The sequence below is a fragment of the Panthera onca genome, chromosome F1 (assembly GCF_046562875.1).
Source record: "Panthera onca isolate mPanOnc1 chromosome F1, mPanOnc1 haplotype 2, whole genome shotgun sequence".
In the NCBI taxonomy this organism is placed as follows: Eukaryota; Metazoa; Chordata; class Mammalia; order Carnivora; family Felidae; genus Panthera; species Panthera onca.
In genome coordinates, this window is record NC_138355.1 from 60173889 (window position 1) to 60201594 (window position 27706).

The following is a 27706-nucleotide window of genomic DNA, read 5'->3' on the forward strand; positions in this document are numbered from 1 at the left end:
GCTTTTAAAATGATTTAAATTACTTAAAAATGAAATCGAATAATAAATGCAGTTCCCTAGTCACATCAGTGATACGTCAAGAGCTCAATAGCCACATGTAGCTAGTATGTAGTGTACAGGATAGTGTAGTTCTAGAAAATTCCACTCCGGAGGGCTGGGGATGGACAATGCTCTTTTAGCACATTTCAGTGGAAGTTTAGAATCTTGAAGATCTTTATTTTTCTTTTGTTTTCTCGGTACTTCAATTTTTTTTTTTCTGAAATCTTTGTTACCCTAATACCTTAAGTTAGAAACCTCTGAATTCAACATGCCACATTTGGCTAATAATCCTAAAGAAAATTGCTCCAAGCCTTAAAATATTCCTTTTGTCACTTCTTCGCAGTCACAGACACTGGGAGCTATAGATTCTGCTCATGAGCATTCTCGTTATTAAGGAGTATAGCTAAATAAATTGTGATTCATCCCCAATACTGCTTCATGCCAGTTTGAGGGGAGGAGAATTCATACAGGTGCACATACGCAATGACTCAATGACTTTTTTTTTTCTCTAACCTATGCCAAATGAATTTTCATTATATACCAACCCTAACATTGTAGGCATGAAGGAGGATTATTTGAATGCCATTTTGGGGGGATAGAGTTGTTCCTAGTCTATTTTGGTAGCCAGGATTATGGACTTGAGTTATCTACCCAATAAAGACTCCCTTTGAATGTAGTGCCAATATTATAAAATTTTCTTTATGGATTGATCTTAAAAATAAGTATCCCTTAGTGTTGCTACATAGTTTTCAGTAAGTTTCAGTACATGAACACAGCGTAGCAAACACAGCTAAGGGATGTGCCCATGACTTTTAACATACACTTTAAAAGCCACTGTGCCAGAATCTTGGGCTCTCCTTTGAGCGCTGTCTTTAATTAGCCACTACACCCCATAGGCATAAAGAACCCAATGGAAATGAACCTATGGGTACTGTAACCAGTACATGATTGAAAGTACCACATGTTCCAGTAATCCCCTTTTATACACTATCAACCCAGTGCATCTGCGATCTTCAGTAAGTCAGGTGCGTGGACTTTTGTTAACATGGAAATTAAATGTCTCTCTGGGTCAATACAAGGATAAAGACATAGGATACTATGTGAATGGGCACTGAGAAGCAAATTCCAAGCTACCAGTTGAAGGGATGATTCGTATTCCAATGGGGTTGGGCACTGTTTCATAGATACTTGTTTATTTCCATGTTGACACGTGGACCATTATAGCACAGGGTACACTCCCGTGGCTGCGGCAGCCAATGGTGCTGCCGACGCTGCATCAGCAGCCCCTATAGGCAGCAGTGGCTCTAGTTGATCCGAAAAGTACAGGCTTCTGCCCTGGCAACTTCAGTACATCTTGGTGATTCAGGATCTCCGCAGAGGGACTGTGAACGCTTGGCATTCCCTGGTGTGCCCCATAATTCGGGATGCAGCCTCGCAGTTCTAAAGCCTGAATTTTATTCGAGGGGTGGTGACAAACGCCAACGGGATCTTGTGACTTTTATTTGTTTTGTGAAGTCGAGAAGTGTTTACAAGATAAACTGCTAAGGGAATAAATACATGGATGGTGTTCTAGAAGTGAATATATGCTGGGTGAGAATTTTTTTCTCAGAGTATCTTTGTATGTGCTATTTTAGGTCTCTCCCAGCATGTTTCAAGGGTCGACTGTTAACTTTTCAGAAACAACCTTTAATGAGTCAGGATAAAAACCATCTGGTGCACGGATTCTTCCTTCAAACGGATGAACTTCAGGAGAGAGGAGGATTTCCCATCATCTTAAGGTTCCCATTGGAGGCTTGGGAAAGTAGCTCAAAAATTGGATCTACCCCCTTCTATCTATTTATTGCTCCTTTTATCTTCCTGTCCACCCATGCAAGGAAGTGAGAAAGAAATACTGGAAAGAAGAATAGAGCGATGGTGTGGTTTTTGTCCTAGAGGCTGAGTGTGCAAAATGTAAGCTCCCGGATAAGATAGAAAGAAGTGGGATTGCTGTGTAAAGGGCTAATGGGCCCTGGACAACTGCATTGTACGGGGATGTCTAAAGGATAATGTGGGAGGCAGGTGGGTGGAGGGGTGAGGAAGCCACCTGGAGGAGATAGGACTGGGCCAAAATCAAACACAGCTCTCCACCCTCCCTAAACAAGCTCGCCTAAATGACACTTCCTTGTGTCCCAGGAAGTGACGATCAGCCAGTGTAGACATTGGGACTCCCGGTCTCACCCACTCCGGGGGTGCTGCGGTGGGCGCCGGGCGACCTCTTCTGCCGCCCCATTCCCGAGGCGGCGGCCCCGCGCGGGCACCTCGGCGGGCTGCCCGGCCCGAGCCCTGTGCAGCCCGCGGAGGCTGCTGGCGCCTCCGGGGGCTGGGAGGGAGGGGGGGCTTTTGTGCCGTTTGCCCAACTACTAGGGTGACCCTGAACCCAACGGCGCCCTGAAGAAGGGGACTGAGAGGGGGCTCAGGGCTGCCCGGGAAGTGAGAAAGCTTGGAAACGGGGGCGGGGGAGCAGAATTTAAGCACGGGCCACGTCCCGAGGTAGGAGACTGGCGGTGGAGGATCGCACCCATTCTTCCCGGTGAAACGGACAAAAGGGGGCCGCTTAATTGCACCAGCGCCCTCTCACCTCGCCCGGCAAAACCCAAACACGAGTACAAATAAAAGCCACCAGAGGCTCTCCGACGACCGTACTCCGCGGGTGGGGCGAGAAACAAAAATAAACAGCGGGGCCCGCGGGCGAGAGCGCGCGCGAGGAGGGGGAGGAGCGGCCCCGCATCCCTAATGAGGGAATGAATGGAGAGGCCCCCTCGGCTGGCGCCCGCCCACCCGGCGGCGGCCGCCAAGTGCCTCTGGGCGCTGCGTGCCGCGCCCGCCGCTCCGCGCGCAGCCGGCTCGGGCCGCTCCTCCGGCTGAGGCACGGCGGCGGCGGCGGCGAGCGCGCCGAGCAGCCGGGACGGACGCGCCGGGCAGCGGGGCGCCGGGAGCCGGGAGCCGGGGCGCCGCCGCCGCTGGGCCCCGGGCGCGTGGCTGCGGCTCGGCCGGGCGGCGCCGCACACCTGAGGCGGGGCGCGGGGCGCGGCGCGGGCGGCGCTGTCAGGGCCGCGGCTCCCGGGCCCGAACCGCGCTCGCCGGGACGAGCCGGGCAGTGATTTGCGGGGCGAGCTCACCTTCAGCCATGGCCCGGGGAGCCTAGCGGGGCCCGGCCGCCGCCCCCCCCCCCCACACCCCGGCCCCCCTTCCCCGCCTCCCCACCCCTCCCCTTGGCGCCGCATCCCGCCGGCCTCGCCGCCCGGCCCGCGCCGGGCAACCGCCCTCGCCCGGAGCCCGCCCTCGCTCCTGCCCGCGTCCCCCCGCCGGCGCCGCCGCGGGAAGCGGCTCCCCCTCCCCTTCCTCCGCGTCTTCCTCCCCCTCGCCCCGCCGGGGCCGCTTGTTGCACCGCCCCGCGGCCTGCGGGAGCCGCTCGGCCCGGCCCCGCGCCCGCACCCCCCCCTTCCGCTCGCCCCCCCCCCCACCCCGGGCCCGCACCCCAGCCCGGCCGGCGAGACCCCGGCCCGACCCCGCCGCCCGCACAAAATGTCGGCCCGGACGCCATTGCCGACGGTGAACGAGCGGGACACGGAGAACGTGAGTAACCCGAGCCTCTCCCCTCCCCTCACACACCCCCCCCCCCCCCGGGAGCGGCGGGGGCGAGACCCCGGGCCGACCCCCGCCTCTCCCTCCGCCGGGCCGCCCCCGGGTCCCCCGAGCGGCCGCCGCCGCCGCCGCCGCACGGTCTCCACCTGGAGCCGGCGTGCCCCCTCGCCCGCCGCTCTGCCCCCTTTTCATTCCAACCCCATTTCGCTGCTTTTCCCTGCAGGGCGAGGGCGGGGGCTGTACGGGGAGCCCCGTCCTGGGTGGTCCTCCCGGAGAGGACGGGCTGATGGAGGGCAGGGAGGCACGGGCGAGGGCAGAGTGGGCATCCCAGATTGCTTTATTTGTCCCTCGGCATGCTGTATCCCCACCCGAATGTTCGCTCCGCCGCCGCGGGCGAGCCGGCTGACTGCCTCACCACCCCCCCCCTCCCCCCCGCTCTTCTGGCCCTTTAGGTCCCCTGCACCCCCACCCCCCTGCATTGCCCCATGACTTTGCTTTTTGTAACACTGTGTCCCATTTTGGGTCGTGGGCTCCGCAGGCGGAAGGTCGGAAGGGAAGGGGCAGAGCGGTAGTAGAGATCGATGTGTGTGTTTGTGTGGATGAGTTCCTGCTGCTGAGATACTCTTCGGGAGAGATGAGTACAAGAATTTCCCGGACAGCCTCTGTGGCCCTGGGGTTACAGCAAAAACGTTTAAAAGCCGTAGGAAGCCAGCGGCTTTTCATTCCCTTCCTCAAGTCTGGGGCGATAATTCAGGGCAGGTTTTACTTTAAATATCTCTCCTCCTCCTTGGAGTGTCACACGGTGCATTTCTTTGAAGGAAGGATTTGCTGTGTCTTTGATCAAATTGCCCTCAGGAGTTTTTATCTGGATGCAGATGTCCCTGGTGTTTCAACTCTTGAAAACCAAAAGGACCAGATCAGTTAGTTGTATTCCCACCTTCTGAAAAGTACAATTGTGTGTGGGTGTCTGTGTGAGTTTCTTTGTGGAAAAGGGTTTGTTTCCACCCCCCCCCCACCCCACCCCCTCGTTTTTGTTTTGTTTTGTTTTGTTTTGTTTTTAATCCGCATGACTTGTAAATAGGGCCTTGGCTGATTTTCTGACTGGTTTTTAAGGAGCTAGCAGGTACCAAGTTTGGTGGGCCGTCCAGATCTGTCTGGTTGTCTAGTTTAAGTTAGACTCCAGCTCTCAGTGGACCAGTGCCGTCGCATGGTTGGTAAAATAAAAAAATGAAGTGCTTTGGCGTTCTTAGACAAAAGGTTTGCAGGAGAAGACACAAGCTCCCCTCTGAAGTGTTGGCGGCTGGTATAAACAGATTATTTAATCTTGGGAGCGCAGGGGAACACAGAAACTTAATATAATTATATGAAGGGAGAAGAAATTCTAGTAAGAGACTATTGTTAGAAGACCTGGGAAGGTATTTCAGAGTGTGCTTTTGTCCTCCCTAGCTTGTCATGCATTTAAAACGGTCAACACGGTGTAAGGCTGCTGCCAGCATAAATTATAACTTCATTTTGCATCATAAGTGTTTTAAAAAATAAATAATTGATGCACAGTTTTGACTGGAAGATTGAAGGAGGTCGGGGGTGGGGGATGAAAAATTTGGTTAAACTTGATCTTCACGTCAAGTTTTGGTACAGAATTTTTCTAATAGGAACTCTAAAAAGATGCTTGTCATTGTGTCGTTTCAGTGTGAATGGAAAGTAGGATAGATGATGGATGACCTTTGTGTTTATTAGTAAAACACTGTGTGCTCACCTAGGAAGGGTGGAAAAATACATTGTATTTTCTTTTGGATTTCCAGTAGTAAAGCTCTTTCCATAAGTGTGCGTGAATAAGGTACTTTTTAAGGACATGGGATAGCATTGTAAGAATATGCATCAAGGAATAGCACAAAATGCAGCATCACAAGTAAGACCCCTGCCCCCCCCCCCCAAAAAAAAAAGACCCTAGTGGATTTTTAAGCAAAGCAGTAATTGTGTGATAAATTTTGTTGTACCTTCTGAAAATAATCATGCTGTATAAACACATTCGCTCCGGTTCTGAACATGTTATTTCAAAGTCACGTTTATGGTATTGTCTTCTGTCCTTGTGTTGTAAATGACTGTATCTCCCTGTACCTTGCTTTATCTAATTCTGATTTTCTCCTAATTGCCTAATATCTCCCAATTTGTGGAAAGTATTTATTGTTACACTCTAGCTGTTAATTTATCAGTTAATGTGCGCCCAGCTTTGTTTTTGAGCTGGAAGGCATATAGAAGTATTACTTAAGATAAGGCCTCTCCCCTCAAGCAGCTTACCCGAAATATAATCCCGAACAAATCTTGTACAGTAGAAAGTTGTGTAAATAGGGCTAAATTGGTTTGTGCGTGCCATAGGTGTTTATCAAAGGGACTACCAGAGATGGCTATTAAGTCATTGCTGTTATCTCTCTGTATTCTCTGGCCTGTAGTAAGTGTCCTAATCCGTTTTTACTCACCTCTCATCAATGAAATAAAGAACAAACCTGCTTGTGATCTAATATGCTAATGCCAGTAAGACAATCAAGATGGACGTTGCCAGTCCTTTTCAGTTAAAGTGACATATTTAAAAAGATGGTTGTGAAAATTTATTTTCATATGACTATAAAGGTTTCTAAGTTCTTTGAAATATTAAGGACATAACTAAAAATATTCTTTCACTGCTGGAAATGTTTTAAACAGGGCAGTTTTAGAAACCATCTTTGTGTGTTATTGTCATTTTCAGCTAATATAAAATTTTGTTTAGTCATGTGAACATATTTGGATTTTGTATTCTTGGGAATATGTAATACCTATCCCATGTGTGTCACTAATAAATGTTGAGGATAAATTAAGGTTTTCAAAAGAGGTGTGTTACACCACTAATCTCCTGTTACTACCACTGTATCTAGTAGAGTCAGCAAGAATTGCTTTTCTTTGAGAACATTCTGTGTGTACTTTTTCAGGAGTTCTTTTCTCATAGGTGAAGGGATTTGTGTGTGCATCGGTGGTAGGCCTGAAATGGCTAAATACCACAAAATAACCAATGATGAACTTTCCATGCCATCAACACTTCATAGCGAAGTAGAAAAGGCACGTTACAGATAATAGAATTAATTTATGCAAAATGTGTTTGATTTTAGGTTGGAAAAAATCCAGAAAAAGAATGGGTTTTTGAAGTTTTTTTTTCTTCTCTTAGATTATGCTTGGTTAGTTCCAGCATGACCGTAGGCAATCTATTACCATTACTTGTAGGTGCTTTTAAATGAAGCAAGATAAATTGTTTTTCTGTGTTTCAGAAAAACTCTGATCGTGCTGATTTTTCTGAATGCAAAAGGCCCAGACTAGCTTTCTGTGGTGAATTTTAATCAGTATGAAGATAATTGATTTGACCCCTTCTTGGAATGTTTTGGTTAAACTTAACTTTGAATCTTCTAATAATAAAACTTTTGAAGGTGATTCTTTGGATAGACGTGAAACTCACTGTGATGAGTGTAGCAGTTCTTAGCGTGTACGAGGCGCCATCAGTACTTTGTGCTGTGGGAATCATTGTTAGTAATGTGAAAAGGCAAGAGAGAACATGCCATTGCCACTACCTTTGGGTACCCTGTGCATACCTCACATGTCACAGTACCTATCCTACGGCACCCTCATTGTTGGCTTATTTTGTCCCTTTTACTCTGTATCCCCGGCACCCAGCAGAGCATCTAGTAGTAATCTGTAAGACATCAGTGCTGGAACATTCCCCTTTTGAATTTTTTCATTTATCATCAGATTAAGTTAGTGACACTGGGAAGTTATGGTAAATATCGCATAGTACAGACAGAGGCAGAAGCCTTCAGAAAGTCAACTGACCACCCAAGGTTATGATCTCTGACATCTTCCACTGTTGCTGTACTCATGCTGTTGCTTCTTAGAGGTTTTTTTTTTTTGGTTTGTTTTGTCTTTGTCTTAGAACTTTTAAAAGAATATATGAAATGATATAAAATGCGTTATTAGAGGAAGAACGGGCTATGCCCTGCTCATCTTTATTTTGAAAATATTTTCTCTGTCTCAGGTGCCCTGCTCTTTCTGCCTCATCCCAAACTCACAAATCCCTTAAGATATGGCTCACGTTTCTAAGAAAAATTCTGATACGGTTGCAGCAAGCAGTGCTCTCTGCTGTAGCTGAATATCGGTCTGTGCACAGTCCACACTCCTGGTCTGACAGTCCATTGTGAGAAAACATCTCTACCTTCTATTCCTTTCTGTCCAAAGTGCTGTTTTTAACTCTTCTTTTTTTAAGCCCAGATTGTTTAAAATCAGCTACATAGTTTTTAAGTTATTATTTTTTCACCATTTCTTCCTCCTTCTCAGACTTCCCTTTGGATGTCATTTTCCCTTTTCCCAATGAACACCTTTGAAGTTCTTTTGGTGAAGGATTGTTAGCCATAAACTTTGTTTTTTAAATGTGAAATGTATTTTGCCCTTATTATTCAATGATAGTTTTGCTCAGCCTCTAATTCTAAGATGACAGTTATTTTCATTCATTGCTCAGAAGATAGTATTTCATGGTCTGCTGATTTCATTCTGTTCAGAAGTCATCTGCCGGTAGCTAGGTGATCTGTTCCATCCGCCTCTGTAAGAGTCTCTGCTTTTCTTTAGGTGTTGGACTTTACTACAGTGTATTTAGGTGTGGATTTCCTTTTTTCCTTCTTGCTTCCTATGTCTGTGATTTCCTGTTTGTCATTAGTTCTAGATACTTATCAACTTTTATCTTTTTGAAAATAGCCTTGTTTCTGCTCCCTGTGGCAGTTCATTTGGGGAGTCTGATTACATAACGTGAGGCCATAACTCCTCTGTGTGCCTTAACTTCTTACTCATTTTTCCCACATGTTCACTGCCTGTCTGTACTATAAGCTGCACGATTTGTTTGGATTTATCATCTGTGGATTTGTATCTTTCATCACTTCTGAACTGAATCAAGCATGCTCTCTTTAAATATTAACTTATCTCTGTTCTCTCTAGTGTTTCCAGTGCTCTCATTAGATATGTTAAAATTGTTCATTCTATCCTACATATGTCTTAAACTCTCCTTCCCCCCCCCCATTTCATTGTTTCCCTATACTATCTGCAACAGTTATGTAATATTTAGATTTATCTTTTAGTTGGCTAAATCTCTTTGGCCGTATTTAAATCAGTTAATCTTTCTGTTAAATTGTGTTCAATTGTGGTAGGCACATAACATGAAATCTACTCTCTTAAACTCCTAAGTACAGTATTGTTAACTGTAGGCTCAATGTTGTATAGCAGGTCTTTAGACCTTTCTCATCTTGCATGACTGAAACTTTATACCATCCAGCAGCAACTCCCCCATTTTCCTCTTTTTCCCAGCCCCTGGCAACTACAATTCTACTCTCTGCTTTTATAAGTTTGACTAAGTTAAATGGAATCATGCAGTGTCAATCTTTCTATGATAGGCTAATTTCACTTAGTGTAATGTCCTCGAGATTCATCCATAATGTAGCGTGACAGAATTCCCTTCCTTTATGGCAGAAATACTCCATTGAATGTATATCACACATTTCTTTATCCATTCTTCCGTTGATGGACATTTGGGATGTTTTCATAACTTGGCAGTTGTGAATAATGCTGCAATGAATGTGGGATTGCAGATATCTCTTTGACATCCTGATTTCAATTCTTTTGAATAAATATCTGGAAATGGATTGCCAGATTATAGGTTCTATTTTAAAAAATTTTTGAGGAACCTCCATATTCTTTTCCATAATGGCCACACCGTTTTACATTCCCACCAACAACGCACAAGGGTTCCAATCTCTCCATATCTTTGTCTGTTTTGTTTTTTGATAATGGCCATCCTAACAGATGTGAAGTGATAAACTTGTTGTGGTTTTGATATGCATTTCTCTGATGATTAGTGATGTTGAGCATCTTTTCAAATACCTGTTGGCCATTTAGATGTCTTCTTTGAAGAAATGTCTTCTCACGTCCTTTGTTCATTTTTTTAAAAGAATCAGGGTTTTTTGCTTTTTGTTTTTTATCTTCAGTTGAATTGTAGGAGTTCCTTACATATTTTGGATATTAACCCCTTTCAGATATATGGTGTACAAATACTTTCTTCCACTCTATAGTTTGTCTTTTCACTGTGAGGATTGTTTCCTTTGCTGTGGAGAAGCTTTTTACTTTGATGTAGTTCCCCACCTTTTCACTTTTTGCCTTGATTGCCTGTGATATTTGTGTTATATCCAGGGAATCATTGCCAAGATCATTGTAATGAAGCTTTTCCCCTGTGTTTTCTTTAAGGGATTTTACAGTTTCAGGTGTTATATAAGTCTTTAATGCATTTTGAATTAATTTTTGTGTATGATATAAGAGATCCAATTTCATTCTTTTGCATGGGTTGATCTGGCTTTTCCAGCATCATATGTTGAAAAGATTGTCTTTCATCCCTTGTGTATTCGTGGTACTCTTATCAATAAAAGATCATTTAACCATATATACATAGATTTATTCTGTGCTTTCAATTCTCTTCCATTGGTCTGTATGCCTGTCTTTATACCAGTGTCATACTGTTTTGATTATTAGAACAATGTAATATGCTTTGAAGTCCTAACTGTGAGGCCTTCATCTTTGTTCTTCTTTCTCAAGATTGCTTTGGCTATTCAGGGTCCTTGTGGTTCCTTGTGAATGTTAGGATTTTTTTCTTTTTTCGTAAAAAAAATGGCAGTGGGGTTTTGATAGAATTTTGTTGATCTGTAGATCTCTTTGGGTAGTGTGGATATTTTATCAGTGTTACATCTTCCAAATCATAAACACAGATGTCTTTCCATTTATTTGTGTCTCCTTTAATTTCTTTTAGTGATGTTTTGTAGTTTTCAGGGTAGACATTTTTTTGCTTCATTAGTTAAATTTATTACTAAATATTTCATTCTTTTTAATGCTATTGTAAATGAGGTTGTTTTCTTAATTTTCTTTTCACATCACTTGTTGTTAGTGATTTTTATTTGTTGATTTTGTAGCCTGCAATTTTATTGAATTCGTTTTTAGTTCTTTTTTATTATTTTAGAGGGAGAGAGAGAAAGAGAGGGAAAGAGAGCAGGGATGAGGGGCAGAGGGAGGGAGGGGGAGAGAGAGAGAGAGAGGGAGAATCCCAGGCAGGCTCCATGCTCAGTGCAGAACCGGAACCCGACACAGGGCTCTGTCCCATGACCCTGGGCTGGGACCATGACCTGAGCCAAAATCAAGAGTCAGCTTCTCAACCAACTAAGCCACCCAGATGCCCTGAATTTGTTTGTAATTCTAACAGTTGTTTGTGTTTCTTGGTGGAGGTCATATGGTTTTCTACATATAAAATCATGTCATTTGCAAACAGAGATACTTTTACTTTTTCCTTTCCAGTGTGTATGGCTTTTATTTCTTTTTCTTGCCAAATTGCTTAGGCAAAATCCTAAGATTTTCAGTACTATGTTGAATATAAGTGGCAAGAGGAGGCATCCTTGTTTTTGATAGCAGAGAATAAGCTTTTGGTTTTCATCATTGAGTATGATGTTAGCTGTGGGCTTTTCATATATGGTATTGATTATGTTGAAGTAATTACCTTCTATTCCTAGTATGTTGAGAGGTTTTGTTTTTTTTTTATGATGAAAGGGCATTGAATTTTGTCAAATGCCGTGTCTGCCATCAACAGAGATGGTCATGTGATTTTCATCATTTGTTCTGTTAATGTTAATTACACTGATTACCTGTGTTGAACCATCCTTGAATCTTAGGAATAGATCCCATTTGGTCAGCATGTATGATTCTTTTAATGTGCTGTTAAATTTGGTTTGCTAATATTTCATCTAGGATTTTTCCATATATATTCATCAAGGTTATTGGCCTGTGGTTTTCTTGTAGCATCTTTTTCTGGTTTTGGTATGAGAGTAATGCTGGCCTCATACAATGACTTAGAAAGTGTTTCCCTCTCCTCAATTTTTGGAAAAGTTTTAGAAAGACTGGTGTTGATTCTTCTTTAAATGTTTTATAGGATTTACCAGAAAGCCATCTGGTCCTGGGCTTTTCTTTGCCGAAAGTTTTTGATTACTGATTCATTCTCCTTAGTAGTGTAGATCTGTTCAGATTTTCTTTTTCTTCATAGTTCAGTCTTGGTCAATTTTATGTTCTTGGGGATTTCTCCATTTCTTGTAGGTTATCCAACTTGTTGGTATGTAATTAAGGTAGTTTCTGACCATCCTTTCTAATTCTATGGCATAAGTTGTAATGTTTCCTCTGATTTTGTTAGGTTCTTCTCTCTCTCTCTCTCTCTCTCTCTCTCTCTTCTTAGTCTGACTAGAGATTCTTTCATTTGTTGATTTTTTTTTTCTTCAAAAAACAAATTCTTTGTTGACTTAAAGATTTTTTTCTATTCTGTATTTCATTTATTACCTCTATAATCTTTATTCTGATTTCCCTCTACTAATTTTGGGCTTAGGTTTTTCTTTTTTCTAGTTCCTTGAGGTGGAATTTGAGAGCATTCTTTTTGTTTTTTAATCTTTTTTGTTCTTTAATTTTAAGGTCTTTATTGCTATGAACTTCCCACTTAGTACTACTCTTGCTATATCCTGTAAGTTTTTGTATATTCTATTCTATCCTTTCCTTTTCTTTTTCTTTCTTTCTTTCTTTCTTTCTTTCTTTTCCAATTTGTTACTGTTTTACTGATGCCCATGCTCAGGCCTTGACCCATACTAACCCAGTAGGCATAGCTGCTTCTTCCACTGCTGCTTCTTGGTCCTCAGGTTTTCGTCCTTGTTCAGCAGGGCGCGCACGGCATGTGTGTTCTTCAGCCACAGATCCAGGGGCTTGTACTTCTTGTCCTCGTAGAATTTCCTGAGGTTCTCTTTCTGAGTCTGGCTAATGGTGGTGAGGACACGGGTGATGGATTTGCAAACAGCTCAGATCTTGGAGAGCTTGGAAGCCACGCCACCTGTCTCGTCCACGACGCACAACTGGGACAGCTCCACCTTCAGGTCTCCCATCTGTTCAAGCAGCTCCTCCTCCTTGCCGCGAAGGTGTGGAGCCTTAGTCTTGGCCGTAGCTGCACAATCTGTCCCTGCTGCCGAAGGAAAGAGGATTGTACGTTGTTTTCATTTGTCTCGAGATATTTTATAATTTCTGTCTTGATTTCTTTCCGACCCAGTGGTTGCTCAAGAATATGTTGCTTAATTTTCACACATTTTCCAGTTTTCTTCTGTTGCTGATTTCTAGTTGTATACCATTAGTTTGGATAAGATACTCGGTATAATCTTAGTATTATTAAATTTGCGAGACATGTTTTGTACCTCACACGTGCCCCATCCTGGGAAATTTCTATTTACATTTGATAAAAATGAGTTCTGCTGCTATTCAGTGAAATGTTCTGAATATGTGTGTTTGGACCTTTTGGTCTGTAGTGTTGTTCAAGTCCTCAGTTTTCTTCTTGATAGCTGTCTGGATGTTCTATCCATGGTTGGAAACGGGTTGATGAAATTTCCAACTGTTACTGTGTTGCTGTCTATTTCTTCCTTCAATTCTGTCAGTATCTGTTTCATATATTTTAAATGTTCTGATGTTGAGTCTATAAACACTTATAATTGTTGTATCTTTTTGGCCCATTGACCACTTTATCATTGTATAATGTTCCTATTTGTCTTTTCTCTGTTTTGTCATTCTTTTGTCTTTCTTAACCTTTCTTGCTGTCTACCTATGTGTTTCGTTGATATTTTTTTTAATGACATGCTTTGAGTGGTTTTTTTTTTTTTTCCATTTTCTTTTGTATCTTCTCTAGGTATTTTCTGTGTGGTTACCATGGGGCTCACATAAAACATTTTACAGTTATGACAATCTGTTTTAAGCTGATGGCAGCTTAACTTCAATCTCATACAAAAATTCTGCTTTTATTTCTTCCTTCTTCACACTTTATATTGTTGTTGTCACAATTATATCTTTTTGTATTGTATATCTATTAGCATATTTTATAGTTTTAGTTTTATAAATACTTTTGTGTTTTAATTTATATGCCAGGATAAAAGTGATTTATGTACCATATTACAATATTCTGTGTTTGTGTTTATTTTTCCCATTACCTGTGAAGTTTATATTTTCATATGGTTTCCTGTTACTATTTAGTGTCTTTTTGTTCAACTTGAATGACTCCCTTAAGCATTAGGCAGGTCTAGTGGTGATGAACTCTCTCAGCTTTTTTTTTTTTTCTCTGAAAGCTTTTATTAATTTTTGAAGGACAGTTTTGCTGGATATAGCATTGTTGGCTGGCAAGTTTTTTTTCCCCCAGCAGTTTGAATATTTTATTGCACTCTTTCCTGGTCTGCCAGTTTTCTTCTGAGAAATCTTTGAATAAGTTTATGAGGGTTCCTTGGTACATGACAAGGAATTTTTATCTTGCTGCTTTCAAAATTCTCTTTGACCTTTGACTATATTTGATTATAATGTGCTTTGGTGAGGACATTTTTGGGTTCATCCTGTTTTGGATTCATCCTGTTTAAATTCTGTTAGGTTTCTTGCATCTGGAAATCTGTATGTCCATTTTCGTCCTCATATTTGGGAACTTTTTGGTCATTTTTTAAAAAATATAAGCTTTCTGTCTCTTTTTCTCTTTTTTTTTTTCTGAGACTCCCATAATGCATATATTGCTTTATAATTCCCTTAGACTTTCTTCACTCTTTTTTTCTTTCTTGCTGCTGCTGCTATTATTGTTGCTGTTCTTGTGGCTGGATAATTTCAAGAAAATGTTCAAATTTGCTCATTCTTTCTTCTGCTTGATCTATGATTGAACCTCCCTAATGAGTTATTGCATTCTTGAATTGAGTTCCAAAATTTGTTTGGTTATCTTCTATATTTTCAGTTTCTTTGTTGAAATTCTCATTTTGCTCATTTATCATTTCATGACCTCATTGAGCATCTTTATGTCTATCATTTTGAATTCTTTGCCACGTAATGCATATACCCCTGTTTCTTCAGTGTTGGGGTTTTTTTTTTTGAAGATTTATTTCCTTCCCTTGATTGGGCCGTTTCCCTCTTTATTTGTGTTCTTTATAACTCTGTTAGTATCCACACATTAAAAAAAATGGCTACCTCTCCCAGTCTTTCTGGACTGGCTTAATAACGGAAAGATTTTTTTTTTTAAGTTTTACTTATTTATTTTTTGAGAGAGAGAGAATATCAAGCAGACTCCACACTGTCAGCACAGAGCTCAGTGCAGGGCTCGAACTCACAAACCTTGAGATGTGACCTGAGCCGAAATCAGGAGTCGGCTGTCTAACTTACTGAGCCACCCAGGCGGCCCCTTACATTGAAAGATCTTTGCCATTCAGTCCAGCTAGAGATTCTCAAGGCTCTCAAACCTTTCCTGTAGATGTGTCTTTTCTGGATGTGTGCTTATAGATGCCTGATTAGAGGGATTTCCTGGTTGTATTTTTTAGGAGCTGTAAGCTCTTGCTCCCTCTGGTGTCTGTCTGCTGTACTGTGGTTCTTCTGAAACAGCAGCATCCTGAGCAGCCCGTGTTGTTCTCACCATACCCCTACCCCCGGCATCTAGCATATGCTGGTTCCCGTCAGCACCCTGTGTTGAGCTGGACACAAACTAGTGGAGTGTTGGATGCATGTTCCATTCTTCTCTTTCCTCATTGTTAAATTTTTAATTTCATGAATTTTATTTTTCATTCTCAAAGTTCTAAATTTTTCCCTCAAACCAGTCTGGCCTAGTTTATAGTTTTTTGGTCTTTGCTTGTTTTTGTGATTTCATCTTCATTTCCTTAAACATTTAATATGTATTTACTTCCTGTATCTGGAAATTCCACTATAGGAAGTCCCTGGGGCTTTAGCTTTATGGTTTGTGTCTGCTGATTCTCATTCCCTGTGGCTTGTTTTTTTTCTGTATTTGCTGGTCTTTGTGGGTGAACTCGTATTTGCCTGATTTTTATCTGTGTGAAACTTGGGGGTCTGAACTGAGGATGACTTCTAGAGAGGATTTGTTTTGCTCCTACTGGGAGCCCCTGCTGACCTGGGACATTCTTTTTTTTAAGGTTTTATTTTTAAGTAATCTCTACTTCCGACATGGGGCTCAAACTTACAACCCTGAGATCAAGAGTCTCACATGCTTTACTGACTGAGCCAGCCAGGAGCCCCTGACCTGGGACATTTCAGTCTCCTAAAGGTGTCCCAAACTCAATGAAGGAGTTTTAAGTTCAGCTCTCCAATGTTGTAGTAGGTCCCAAGCTTAGTATGTGGACCCCAGGGCAGTGCTGGGTTTTGTAATTGCTTTCAGCTGGAGATTTTAAATGTTTGTTTATTTTTCCCTTGGATGTTTCTCTTCAAGCTCAGCAGTACACTTTTAAAAAAGTGTGTTTTATCTTGGAGAACCTTTCACAGTATCTTGCCTACTGTACTACAGAAAGACTGGAATAAGCTTTTTGAAAATGGGTGTTCAGAAATGTCCATACTTGTTTGATTTTACTACCCTTAATTATATGTCATTTCTAAAATTCTCATATCTACACACTTAAACATGTAGACAACTTTCTAACCTGTTTATAAATCTTCTAGGTCAAAAATCTTAGTAGATTTTGGAAGCCATTTGTTACAGATATTTAAGTGATTAATTTTGAAAAACTGCTGATTGTCCTCAGGAAGGTGCCCTACTAACATGACTTGTATAAAAAATTGTCACATAGTTGGTGAATGAATTGAAATATGAATACAGTCATTGATGAAGTCAAGTGTCAACATAAACAGAACTTATAATCAGGCCTTCAGATCTCAGTATCACAAATTGGTAAGCCAAGATTTAAAAAATCAAGAAATCTATTAATATTGCATAGTGATGTTTTTACTAATCACTGAAAAGTTGGTCCCATTGAAATTTAATCTATTTCCCCAAATTTTCATCTTTTTGGTATTATGTGTTTTAATGTATATAATCTGTTAGTAGAATAGTACATAATGTGGTGTATGTAACTATTCTTATAGTAGCCCATACTTAAAACTTTTAAAGATGTGGTAATTGATCTAAAGTTTGGAGACCATTCTGTGCCATAGAGTTTAGCATTGTTCTAGAATTCTCTATGTGTAAACTTTTTCTTCCTAACTAAATTGAAAATACTTTGAAGTCAAGAACTGTTTTTTTTATTTTTTATTAAAAAATTTGTTTTTCAGTGTTTATTTATTTTTGAGAGACAGAGCATGAGTAGGGAAGGGGCAGAGAGAGAGGGAGATACAGAATTCAAAGCAGGCTCCAGGCTCTGAGCTGTCAGCACAGAGCCTGACGCGGGGCTCGAACCCACGAACCGTGAGATCATGACCTGGGCCGAAGTCAGATGCCCAACCGACTGAGTCAGCCAGGCGCCCCGAGAACTACTTTTTTTTTTTTAATGTTTATTTATTTTGAGAGAGACAGGGAGAGAGCGTGAGTGGGGGAGGGGCGGGGGGGGGAGAGAGAGAGAGAGAGAGAGAGAGAGAGAGTCCGTCCGTCCCACATAGGCTCCACGCTGTCAGCACAGAGCCCAACACGGGATTCAACCCACAAACTGTAAGATCATGACCTGAGTCGAAATCAACCCACTGAGCTACTCAGGTACCCTAGGGACTACTACCAATATTACTTCTGTGTATCCTATATTACCTACCATAGTATTTGGTATATTTTTGGCACTCAGCAATTTAATAAATCAAGGTCTAGTTTATTGATTCATTGTCAACTATAGTGAGTTTATGAGCCAGCTTGGGAGATCATTTCAAATTCACATTCCCTAACCCCTGCTCTGTCCCACTCTGTATTCTGAGTTAGTTTCTCTAGGGTGAGATCACAGACTTCCTCTTTGTAAACTTCTCAGTGATTCTGATGCTGGTGTTCACTGGCCAGGCTTTGAAAAAACCGTGATTTATGTGATGATGATGAAAATGATTGCATTGTAATAAACCTCACCTTTTGGTTAAAATGAAAAAAGGCATTATGGTTGCTGGTTATGTTCTAGAAAGTAGGGTTGGAGAAGTGATAAATCAGTCCTTCCAGTGGGTGGTGACAGCGATAGAAAACAACAGGGAATTGTCTGTCTCGGAGGTAATCAGGTACACGTGCGTGGTATTTGTAGGTGTAAGATTGATGAAGGAGGTAATGAGGAACTTCATGTTCCTCCCTTTTCCCAGCATTATGTGCTCAACCGTACTGGGGGAGGCGGTAGCATCAAAATAAAGGGGTTCCCGGCGTGGTGCCCTTTCTTTTGAGAAAGTATTATTTAATACTGTTTTGACCACTGTGTTGGTTTAGTTCAGGTTGTAAACAAATCAGAAGCTAAGCAATAGTCCAAGGTTTTAATGAGCTACCTGTAAAGGATATAGTAATAAGTTTATTTCAAATGTTTAAAGCATGACTACCTTTTATTTTGGAATCAACAGCGCTACTTTCACAATTTCAAAGGAGGGTTTGCTTTTATATCCTTTTCTGTTTGTTTCATGTCAACCGGAGACGATAGGGATACAAAGGCGAATGAAACCTGTTCCTGCTCTGAGGGCCTCAGAGCCTGACGGGGAGATAGACACAGAGACAAACAAGTGCAGTAGAAAGTTACAGTCCTTGTCACCTGAGTGATCAGAACGCGGAATAAAGAAGGCGGGGGGGGGGGGGGGGCGCGGGGAGCCCAAGAACGGTTCGTAGCCTTTGAACTAAGGCTTGAACCATAAGTGCTCCTTTCCCAGGTGGCTCTGTGGGAAGCAGAGGAGGACACTGGGCTAAAGGAGCATTGTGCACAGAGGCCCTGAGTGTGGGGTTGAGAGGAGGGGGCAGCAGCCCAGGGGGGCATTAGTGAGAGGACCAGGCAGGGCCTTGGCTGTCTCCGCAAGAGCTGGTCCTGGAGACAGTGGTAGCCCTTGGATGATTGAAGTAAGGGGCCAACACTAGTAGATTTGTATTCTGCATGCCTGAGTGTTTTAGAAATACACTCGTTTTTAAATCTAGTGACCTGGGCACCTGGCTGGCTCAGTTGGTAGAGCGTGTGACTCTTGATCTTGGGATTGTGAGTTCATGCCCCACGTTGGGTGTAGAGATTACATAAAATCTTTTTTAAAAATTTCCTCTTAAAATAAATTTGAGCCCTCCTTTCTCAAGGTTCACTAAACAGCTTTTAATGTAGTATTTATAAGAACTTGATTTGGCATTATCGGGAGAAGGGTTTAGTAAAGGGGAGGTGCCAATGCCAGTGACAAAGACTCTCCTTGAACCAAACTTCAGGTGGCTCCTCGGGGCCTTTTTCTCAGTTAGGTTTTGACCTTGGCCTTCATGTCTGCCCTGTCTTTGCCAGGCCTGCACAAGAATTCTTGGCAAGAATTCTAAGTCAGTTAAGTGAGAATTCCCCCCACGCTTGATGTCTGACCGCCCTGGGTATCTAATCAAGTTCCTCACCCCCCAACGTTGATGTCCTCAAAGTTGTTGGCCTGCTTCAGCAAGGATTCTCTTAGACCAGTTTAGCAGGAATCCCCTGACCCTGAGGTCTCCTCTTAGTAATTTTCCATCCACTCACCTCCTCTCTTGGTGCCACGACTGAATCCCCAGCTGTCTTTACCATAATCAGAACTGATCTTTCTCCCCTATCATCATACCCCTGCTGTAATAATGTTGAATAAAACCTTCCTTACCACTTAACAAGTGTAAGAATAATTATTTCTTTTTAACACCAGTTCAGGAAAGATTCACATTGCCTAATGAAATGCCATACACACTGCACTGTGGTAGAATGTATTGGGAGTAAGGTGAGCGAAGCCCACAGTAACCATAAAAGTACTGGTGGACCAGAAAGGAGAGCCTGCCCAGACTTAGGGCAGAGGGTAGTATGACCTAAAGGGACTAGGACAGGGATTTAGCTAAGGCTACGGTTGGTAATTCATCATTCTTTCATGGTGTCCTGTCTCTGATTTTGACAAGTGGTGACCACAGTTGACCCCAGGGAGATGATTATTTAGCCGGGTTATCTTGGGAAAGTCACTTAAGCTCTCTTTCTTCTTTCTGATGCTTACTGGCACATCTCATTTTCATATTTACCTATAAACCTGGCATGCTCTTCTCTGTAGAGATGACTAATGGAAGGGCAGTACTAAGTCACGGCAGTGATCCTTCTGGCCACTCTCAATTCTGTTTTCTGCTTAAATAACAAAAACTGGAGGGAAATAAGTTACGTACCAGTGGCCACTTGTTTAAACTCAGGGAATTAACTTCTCAGTAAATTCTTAAACACAGATGCCCCGAGGACATTCTAAGTAGGAAAGCCTTGAGTTGAGAAGGTTGATAACCAGCCTGGGTGATTGTCTCTGCCTTTCTCTTTTCCCTTCCTCTCCTGGAAGGGAGAGAAATCAAGGGGAGGGAAGAGTGTGTCGGGAAGGAGACTGTGTTCTCTGTTCTGCCAGAAGTGAATTATTCATCATGCTCCTGGTTCTAGCTCGAATGGGCTTTGTGACAGTACTTTCAAAGTGTACTGACTGTGATTTCCTTAAACCTGTCCCACATATAATGCTGCACACTGCTTGGGACCGAGAGCCCCAGCTCTGAGCCAGCCGCAGTGTCTGGCATGATTGGCTTTCAGAAGTGACTGGAATTTCTTGCTGTGTTGCACAGAGAAGAGCAAGAATATGTCAGTAAAATACATTCCCTCTCTTAAAGTACTTTAGCAAGGTGCTGCGCGCGTAGTAGCTGCTTGATGGGCGTTTAGTAAATAGATACAATTCAGATTCACTCATTCTCTGGCAAATTTTGAAGTACTTCACGAGTCTACTGTGTAGACACGGTATTTACCTTTTACATTCTGGTCATTTTTCAATGAATGACGTGTTTTGCAGACAGATTTCCTTTCACCCCTGGTATTCGTGTTCATAACTGAAAGTCATCCATTAAATTTTTATTGTACTTTAAAATTTTTATTCAGAAAATGAATGTATTGACATTTAAGTTGATATGAATATTAGCTTATGTTAGGGGATAATTACTGGATCTTGTTAGATTTACTAAATATATCAGAACCTGAAGGCCTTAGAATAAAGCTTTGACTACTAGAGTGTTAAATCAAATCAAATCTAAAGATTTAAAGAACAAACATCCATTGTAATTTCTGGCACAAGTTTGCTGTTAGGTTTTTGTACTCGTGGGAGTGAAAGAACTAGGAAGTTTCTGAAAGAATTTAATACCGTATTTTTAGATATAATTTAAGCAGATGTTTTCTTTTATCCCCAGGGGACTCAGTCGTGTTGGCTCATAATATCTTCTGGCAAGCCGTAGTGAAAGACCTCCCAAAGGAGTTTTTTGGGGGCAGGGGAGTATCTTAGGAAGGAGTGCCTCTAGAAATAAAATACGGGCTCAGCCACCCTCTGTCTGCCCCCTGAAGGGGAGTGATTGCCCTTTGTAATACCCCAGTTCAGATGTAAAGCGGTGTAACTTCTTGGCTCAGGGCACATGCTCCGAAGTCAGACTTGGTGGGTTCAGATCCCAGCTCTGCCACTTACTAGCTCTGTGATCTTGGGAAGCCACTTATTTTCTTTATTCCTCTGGCTCTTCATCTGTAAAATGTAATAACAGCAGTGACTGCTTTTGAGGTTGTCGTGAGGTTTAGACGACTGAATACATCTAATGCCCTCAGAACAATGCCTGGCACCTAGCGGAAGGCACCTGTGTTAACTGCTCCTGCCGTTGCGGTGGTGGTGGTGGTGGTGGTGGTGGTAGTACATTTAGATAAAGGAGGTAAATATGCCAGGGTTTTAAGTGTTTACCTCAGAGCTACTGGATTATACATGATTCTCATTTCTTTTAGTGCCTGTATTTTAAGTCATGGGTTTATATTCCTTTTTATACCCAAAATTATGAATTTATAATGTGAAGTATAACTTTATGGTTTACTAGAATACTTGTATTAAGTTTAAGAAAGCCAAGTGGGAAGCCAGATTGCCTGCAGGTGGCTTGGTGAACAGGGTATTGGCAGGGTACAGAGGATAGTTGTGTAGTGACATCAATGTTCTCAGTGGGTACAGACATACCTGTAGGGTTGTGTAATGCTTAAGAGCACCGACTTGTAGACAGGACTCCCCGGGGGTTGATTTCTTCCCAGCTTAGTCATTGATAAGGTGTATAACATTAGGCAGGTTTCCTTATCTCTAAAATGAGAATAATACATACTTGGTTGGGTGGATTGTTGGTTTTCAGTTATTAGGTGTATATTACAAACTTTGCAATAGCAGGTGTTCAGTGACGGTACCAAAGAAACAAAGAATTCAAACGAACGTGTTGAGGAAGTTCACATTGCTCATCGAGATACATTTCTTCTCTTTCCCCACGGTAAAGAAATGCACAACTCAACTCACGTTCTTTGGGGTTCCCTTTTTCCCATGCTCACCATTTTCTTCTTGTCAGTTCATCCATTCTTCAGGCCAAGTACAAATATAGTCGGATTGATTACTGCTTTAAACATGCTAATGGAATCTCTCTCTCGAGACTGCATTGATTCCATTGAACCCAAATATAAAGGCAAGTCTTAAATCAGACGTTTGGATGTTGAAGATAAGTTTGATGTCCTTGTGTGTGCTGGAATATAGTATCTTCTTTTGTCTTTTCTGAATCGTAGTGCTTAGTAGTGCGTAGTATTTTTTGCCTCTAGAAGTTACAGAAAAAGCTTGAGAAGCAAGGTTTTGGTGGAGTTATGAAAAGTTCTTCTAATTTTATTTGGGTGCTGCTTTGGAGTCTGATATTACGAGGCTGAAATCCTTAGTGCCATCAGTCAGGAAGGAGCGATGAATGTGATGGGAGAGAACGGGACACAGTGGCGTCGGTGAGGACAAAAGGGAACTCGTTTCTCTCTCTCACCGCTTTCCAAGCTCTAAGAGGGTGACCGGCAGGCTGAGTTGATGGCCTTCATCACAGGGCTGCTTGAGCACCTGGACCGGGATTCACAGCAGCCAAAGCAGGTGCTCCAGCAGGAGTTGAAGAGCTTTGCAGCCCGACGACTGCTCCCTGCTCGCAAGACGTGCCAACAGATCATCTAAACCAGGCGTGAGCTGCCGCTGTGTCTGGTGCAGCGCTGACCTTCAGAGCGTATAAACGACCACTGTTTTAGTTCTGCCTTCCAGATCTTCGGCAAGTTTCTTGTGTCCAGTATTACCCAGGACCATAGAGGGAAGAGACTTTGGGGCAGTAGAGTTCCAGCTTGGCTAAATTTACATTCTAGACACCATCACAGCCCACCCCATGGCACCTCGGCCATCCCTTAGAAGTATGGGGTTTGGCCACACTTCTCTTAGCCATACCTTCTGAATGAAGGTAATAGCAAAATTACGCTTTTGCCTGATATGATGCAACTATTCTAGGTATATCAAAAACACACTAACCCTCTCCTCGAAAGAAGATACGAAGTCCCTTTAGCCATCTTTGGGTGATGTTCGTTTCTCTTCTGAATCCCACTCTTGTTCTTGTACCTTGCAACCTCAGTATTGGAATACAGAGTTAGCTAATGTTAACACTTCAGTGTTGGGTGATAGGCAAATGGGGAAAGGGAATAGAAAGAAAGAAAGAATTGGTTAATTTATACACAAATATGTTCATACCAAAATAAGAGAGACTTATTGCAGTCCTTATTTCTGCAACTGGTCGCGTGGTCACAGATGGTGTTTATAATTACCTTCTTCTACTAATTCCGTGTTGTATTTGTGCTCAACAAATGCCTCAGCTGCTTATAATTCCTTGCCTGGGGAGGTAACCCCAGACTTGATTCCTGAAAAGTCTGGGCCGTCAGAAATCATGCCTCCATTGGGTTATCGTAATTTTCCATTGACTTGTCTCAGGACAAGGGAGAAATAAGAGGTGCCCTAGAGGATCTCGTGCATTTAAACATACTCCTCCTTAAGCTGTTATGCAATAGCAACCCAATTTCCCCTTTAGAGTCAGGATCAGTCACCTCAGCCGGTATAATAACCCTCCTCTTGGTCTACTTATTCACTGCCATGAAGCGGTCTCAACTTGCAACATAATGGACCATTGCTATGATCCCTGGTGGAAGCATTCCTCCCTTAGGTACTAAGATATCTATGCTAGCAGAACATAAAGTTGTAGGGGCTAGAAAGAAAAAAATTTCTGATGGGTCATTAAGAGTGATAGCGAGAGGAGATATTCCAATTTCTATCTCTTGATTCCTAGACCTATGAATCCTGGCTATGGGAGAAATAGCCCTATGAATTAGTCCCTGACTCAGAGTACATGTCGTATCCTGGAAGATATGTTACCCCAGCCCTGCAAGGTGTTGTCACCCAGCTGGCATCATAACAGTCTTTAAAAGGCCTTTTCGCTGGTTCTCAAGCCAGCTGCTTCAGGGTATTGTGCATATAATAAGAACAGTGTATTCTCCCAGCACGAACCCATTGCCATGCTTCGTTTGCCATAACATTAGTTCCTTGCTTAGAAGCAATGTTGTGTGCAATATCATGATGGTGAACTATGTATGCTGTAAGTCTCCCTGTGGTGGTTTTGCCATAAGTATTAGGATTAGGGAAGGCATCTTCATATCTGCAGCGAGTGTTTATTCCAGTGAGATTAAAACACCGCCCCTTCTGTGCTGAAAGTAGTCTACTTCAGTCAACCTGCCACCAGGTAACTGGCTGACCTCACCCCTTCCTCCTGGCAGTTGTCATTTGGGGAGCTTAGTCTTACTCTCTGCAGTTGGCAGATTAGCCTTGGTGAGTGTTAGTCCTTGTTGCTTTGCAGATGAGTGGCTGGAGAACGGCTGATAACTTTAGCATGAGTCATCTTCGGTGACCATTCACTTGGGACACATCTATGTCCACATGCTGCACTCATTCAGGGAGACCTATCCCCATACTTCTTCCTCGCCATTAATTTTCAAATCTTGTTCCTTCTGAGTCCTTGATCATTCATCCAAGACGCTAGCGCTAGTCTGTCAGTCTCTGTAGATCCAGACTTTTACACTCTCTTTGTAAGTGAAATAAACAACTGGGTGCACTGCTTAAAGTTCCCCCCGCTTTAACCTTGACAGTTTAACTTTGCCACGTCCCTTCAGTGCCACCCAGAGTGCAGCTGCAGGGCAGCAGTGGTCGAGCCCTGAGCCATCCTAGCATATTGTGCAGAACCAGCTGTAAACTAGGCTTGAAGGCGTTTATTTCTCTTATCAGCTGGTCTCCCCAGGAGTCCACGGACGTGGATTTAGACAAAATAAGCACTGTAGCAAGAGTGTGGATCAAGGGGCAGCTCTGCCACTTGCATGTGCAACTGGTTTGTGCCTTCAGGACTTGCTCAAGTCCTGTCTCACATGTGCCACTCCCACTGGCTGGTGGAACGTTGCTGTGGGAGCCCAGATGTTTTGGGATTGATGAATCAAACAGCACCCCAGTGATAATGGCAGGCTCACATCGAATGGCAGCTTGGTGGTCTTTGGTCAACTGTTCAGTCTCTTGTGCCTCCCAATGGCAAGCCAGAAGGTGTCCCCTCGAAGAGAATAGTTATCTACAGAGGATGGCGTAGCTTTGCTCCCAGATGTTCAAAGTTCACCGTGTGATTCGCGTGTTAGGGCCCAATGAAGGCTTGGTGCTTGATTTCTCCGTGCCAGAGTCTGCAAGCCCCAGTGAGGCTTCTGGGTTCCAGTAGTAGACTAGCTTGATGACAGCCGAGACTTATTACAGAGTCCTGTTTTTCTGGCCCCTATTAAAAATTGGCCAGCTTTCAGGTTACCTATACTAGTAATGAAGTATATTTTACTTTCAAAATTCACACGTATGGTGTCTCCTTTTTAAGGGTAGGAGGGACCAGATGCAGCAATTTATTCTTGACTCTGGAAGAGATATCCCAACATATCCCAGACCATTAGATTCCCAGGAATTTCACTGAGGAAGCAGGCCCCTGAATTTCTGTGGGATTTATTGCCTACCCTTGGTCACACATGTATCTTAGTCGAGGTATCTAGAGTAGTTGTTACTGCCTGCTTACCTGATCTAATCAGCATAATATCATCAAAATAATAGACCCGTGTGATTTCCTGTGGAAGGAAAGGTGATTAAGGTCCCTGTGGACTGGGTTAGTGGTTCTCAACTGAGGGCAGTTCTGTCTCCCAGAGGACATCTGGCAATGTCTGGAGACATTTTTGGTATCACAGGTCGGGGACAGGCATCTGGTAGTAGAGGCGTGGGATGCTGATAAACATCCCCTGATGCCCAGAACGGTCCCCTACAACAAGGGATTATCTGGCCCCAAATGTCTGTGGTGCTGAGATTGAGAAACCCTGGGCCACATTATGACATAGGCTGGAGGTTTGAAGTGACCCGTGGTAGCATAGTGAAGAAGCCACAGTCTGTTCTAATGTTCTTTACTAGCACGCATAGAGAAAAACCGGGGGTTTCATTGATATGATCCAGCAAGGAAGCCACATCTAGAGTAGCAGTTGTAATTGGAATTACCAACTGCTTTAAGTTTTGATAATTTCCTGTCATTCCCTGAGATTTATCTGTCTTTTGCACAGGCCAAAGATGAGTTGAATGGAGATGTGGGAATTAGCATCACTTCATCTTTATGGTGGCACTAATCCCTGGGCCCCTCCAGGAGGCAGTATTGCTTTTGGTTTATTATTTTGCTAAGATCATGTAGTTCTGGTCTCTTTCTCCTGCCCACTCCCGGCATTTTAGCCCTTATAGTCACTCATGGGCTAGGGAACCAGAGTGTAGGTTTGGCAAATGCCAAGTGTGTAAATTTCAACTGTGTATTCCAGAACTGGGAGGGTAAGCACAGGAAGCATTTGGGTGCTTACTGATTCCACTGTGAAATGGGCCCAGTCCAAAAGTTCAATGAACATCTGATTTCTTTATGCTGCTGCTCTGATTGGTTTATCATAGTGAAGTTTGGGTCTTGAGGAATTACTGTTAGTTTGGAGACAGTTTGGATTTTTTCCCCACGTCCTTCAATGCGCAGTCACCCTAGTAAATTGCCACAGTTCTCTTTTGAGGAGAGTTGGGAGGAAGATTTACTGAATGCGTTTTGGGGTAAATAGGATTGTGTTTCCTCAAAGACCCAGCCTTCCCTTCATTCAAGGGTCTCTGGGTCTTTGAACTAACTCGCGTCTGGGAATTGTTTGAGGGACTATGGCTGTATTTTGGTTTGAGTCACAGTGAGAGCTACAAAAGCACCTGACCTAGACCCAGATCATAACATTTTTACATTCTAAGTCTTGCACAAATTTCATATGGCCAGTAACTCAGAACCATGTTGAGAAGGGAATTTCGGGAAAACGCTGCATCTTAGCTAAGCCAACAGTACCAAGCCACCACAGTTGTGTTGAGCACAAAGATGTTGTTATTGTTCACGTTGACCATGGGTAATTGGACTTTCCAAATTGATCTGTGTTGCTTATATATACTCAATTCCTGCTTCAGTTTATTACTCATTTGGAACAGCTGAGATCAGGGCCACTAAGTGTGACTGTCTACAAGTCCAGGAGCACCATTCCCATGGATTGGAACGTATCAGGTGTGCTTCGGAGTTGCACAACACAGCGGCCTTGCCAGGGTTAGCATGTGACTCAGTGTGTGACCGACACACGACGAGGGTATCTCTGGCTTCTGCTGGTTTGAGTTCTTTCTGAGCAAAATGTTAACTGGTGAGTTAGAAGGTTGCAGCTTTAGGGCGCCTGAATCGCTCAGTCGATTAAGCGTCCGACTCTTGATCTCAGCTCAGGTCTTGATTTCAAGGTCATGAGTCAGGTCAAGGTCTATGCTGGGCTCCACACTGGGCGTGAAGCCTACTTAAAAAAAAAAAAAAAAGTTTGCAGCCTTTGATAACTACTCTCTCAAGGAAGCGATATTGTACAATTTATTTAGATAGCACATGGGAGATTTTTTTTCTCTAAATATTTGGACGGTGTTCAGAACAGTAACTTTGGCAAATAAAATGATTCCGAACATAGTCTTCCCCCATCCTAAAAAATGGCTAAAAATCTATATATATTTTATTACATGAATATTTAGAACAACTGGGTGTATATATTTAATA

The 27706-nt window shown here is 42.8% G+C and overlaps 1 protein-coding gene across 2 annotated transcripts in view; it reads left to right on the top strand.

Moving 5' to 3' along the window:
* The first annotated feature begins 3547 nt into the window (after positions 1-3547).
* Positions 3548-27706, top strand: part of MARK1 (microtubule affinity regulating kinase 1) — a 117713-nt gene continuing 93554 nt past the window's right edge. For both annotated transcript variants that reach the window (XM_078441049.2, XM_078441050.2), the window contains exon 1: positions 3548-3654. In XM_078441049.2, coding sequence (XP_078297175.1) covers positions 3604-3654 — 51 coding nt within the window. In that variant the 5' untranslated portion in view covers positions 3548-3603. The remainder of the gene's footprint in view (positions 3655-27706) is intronic.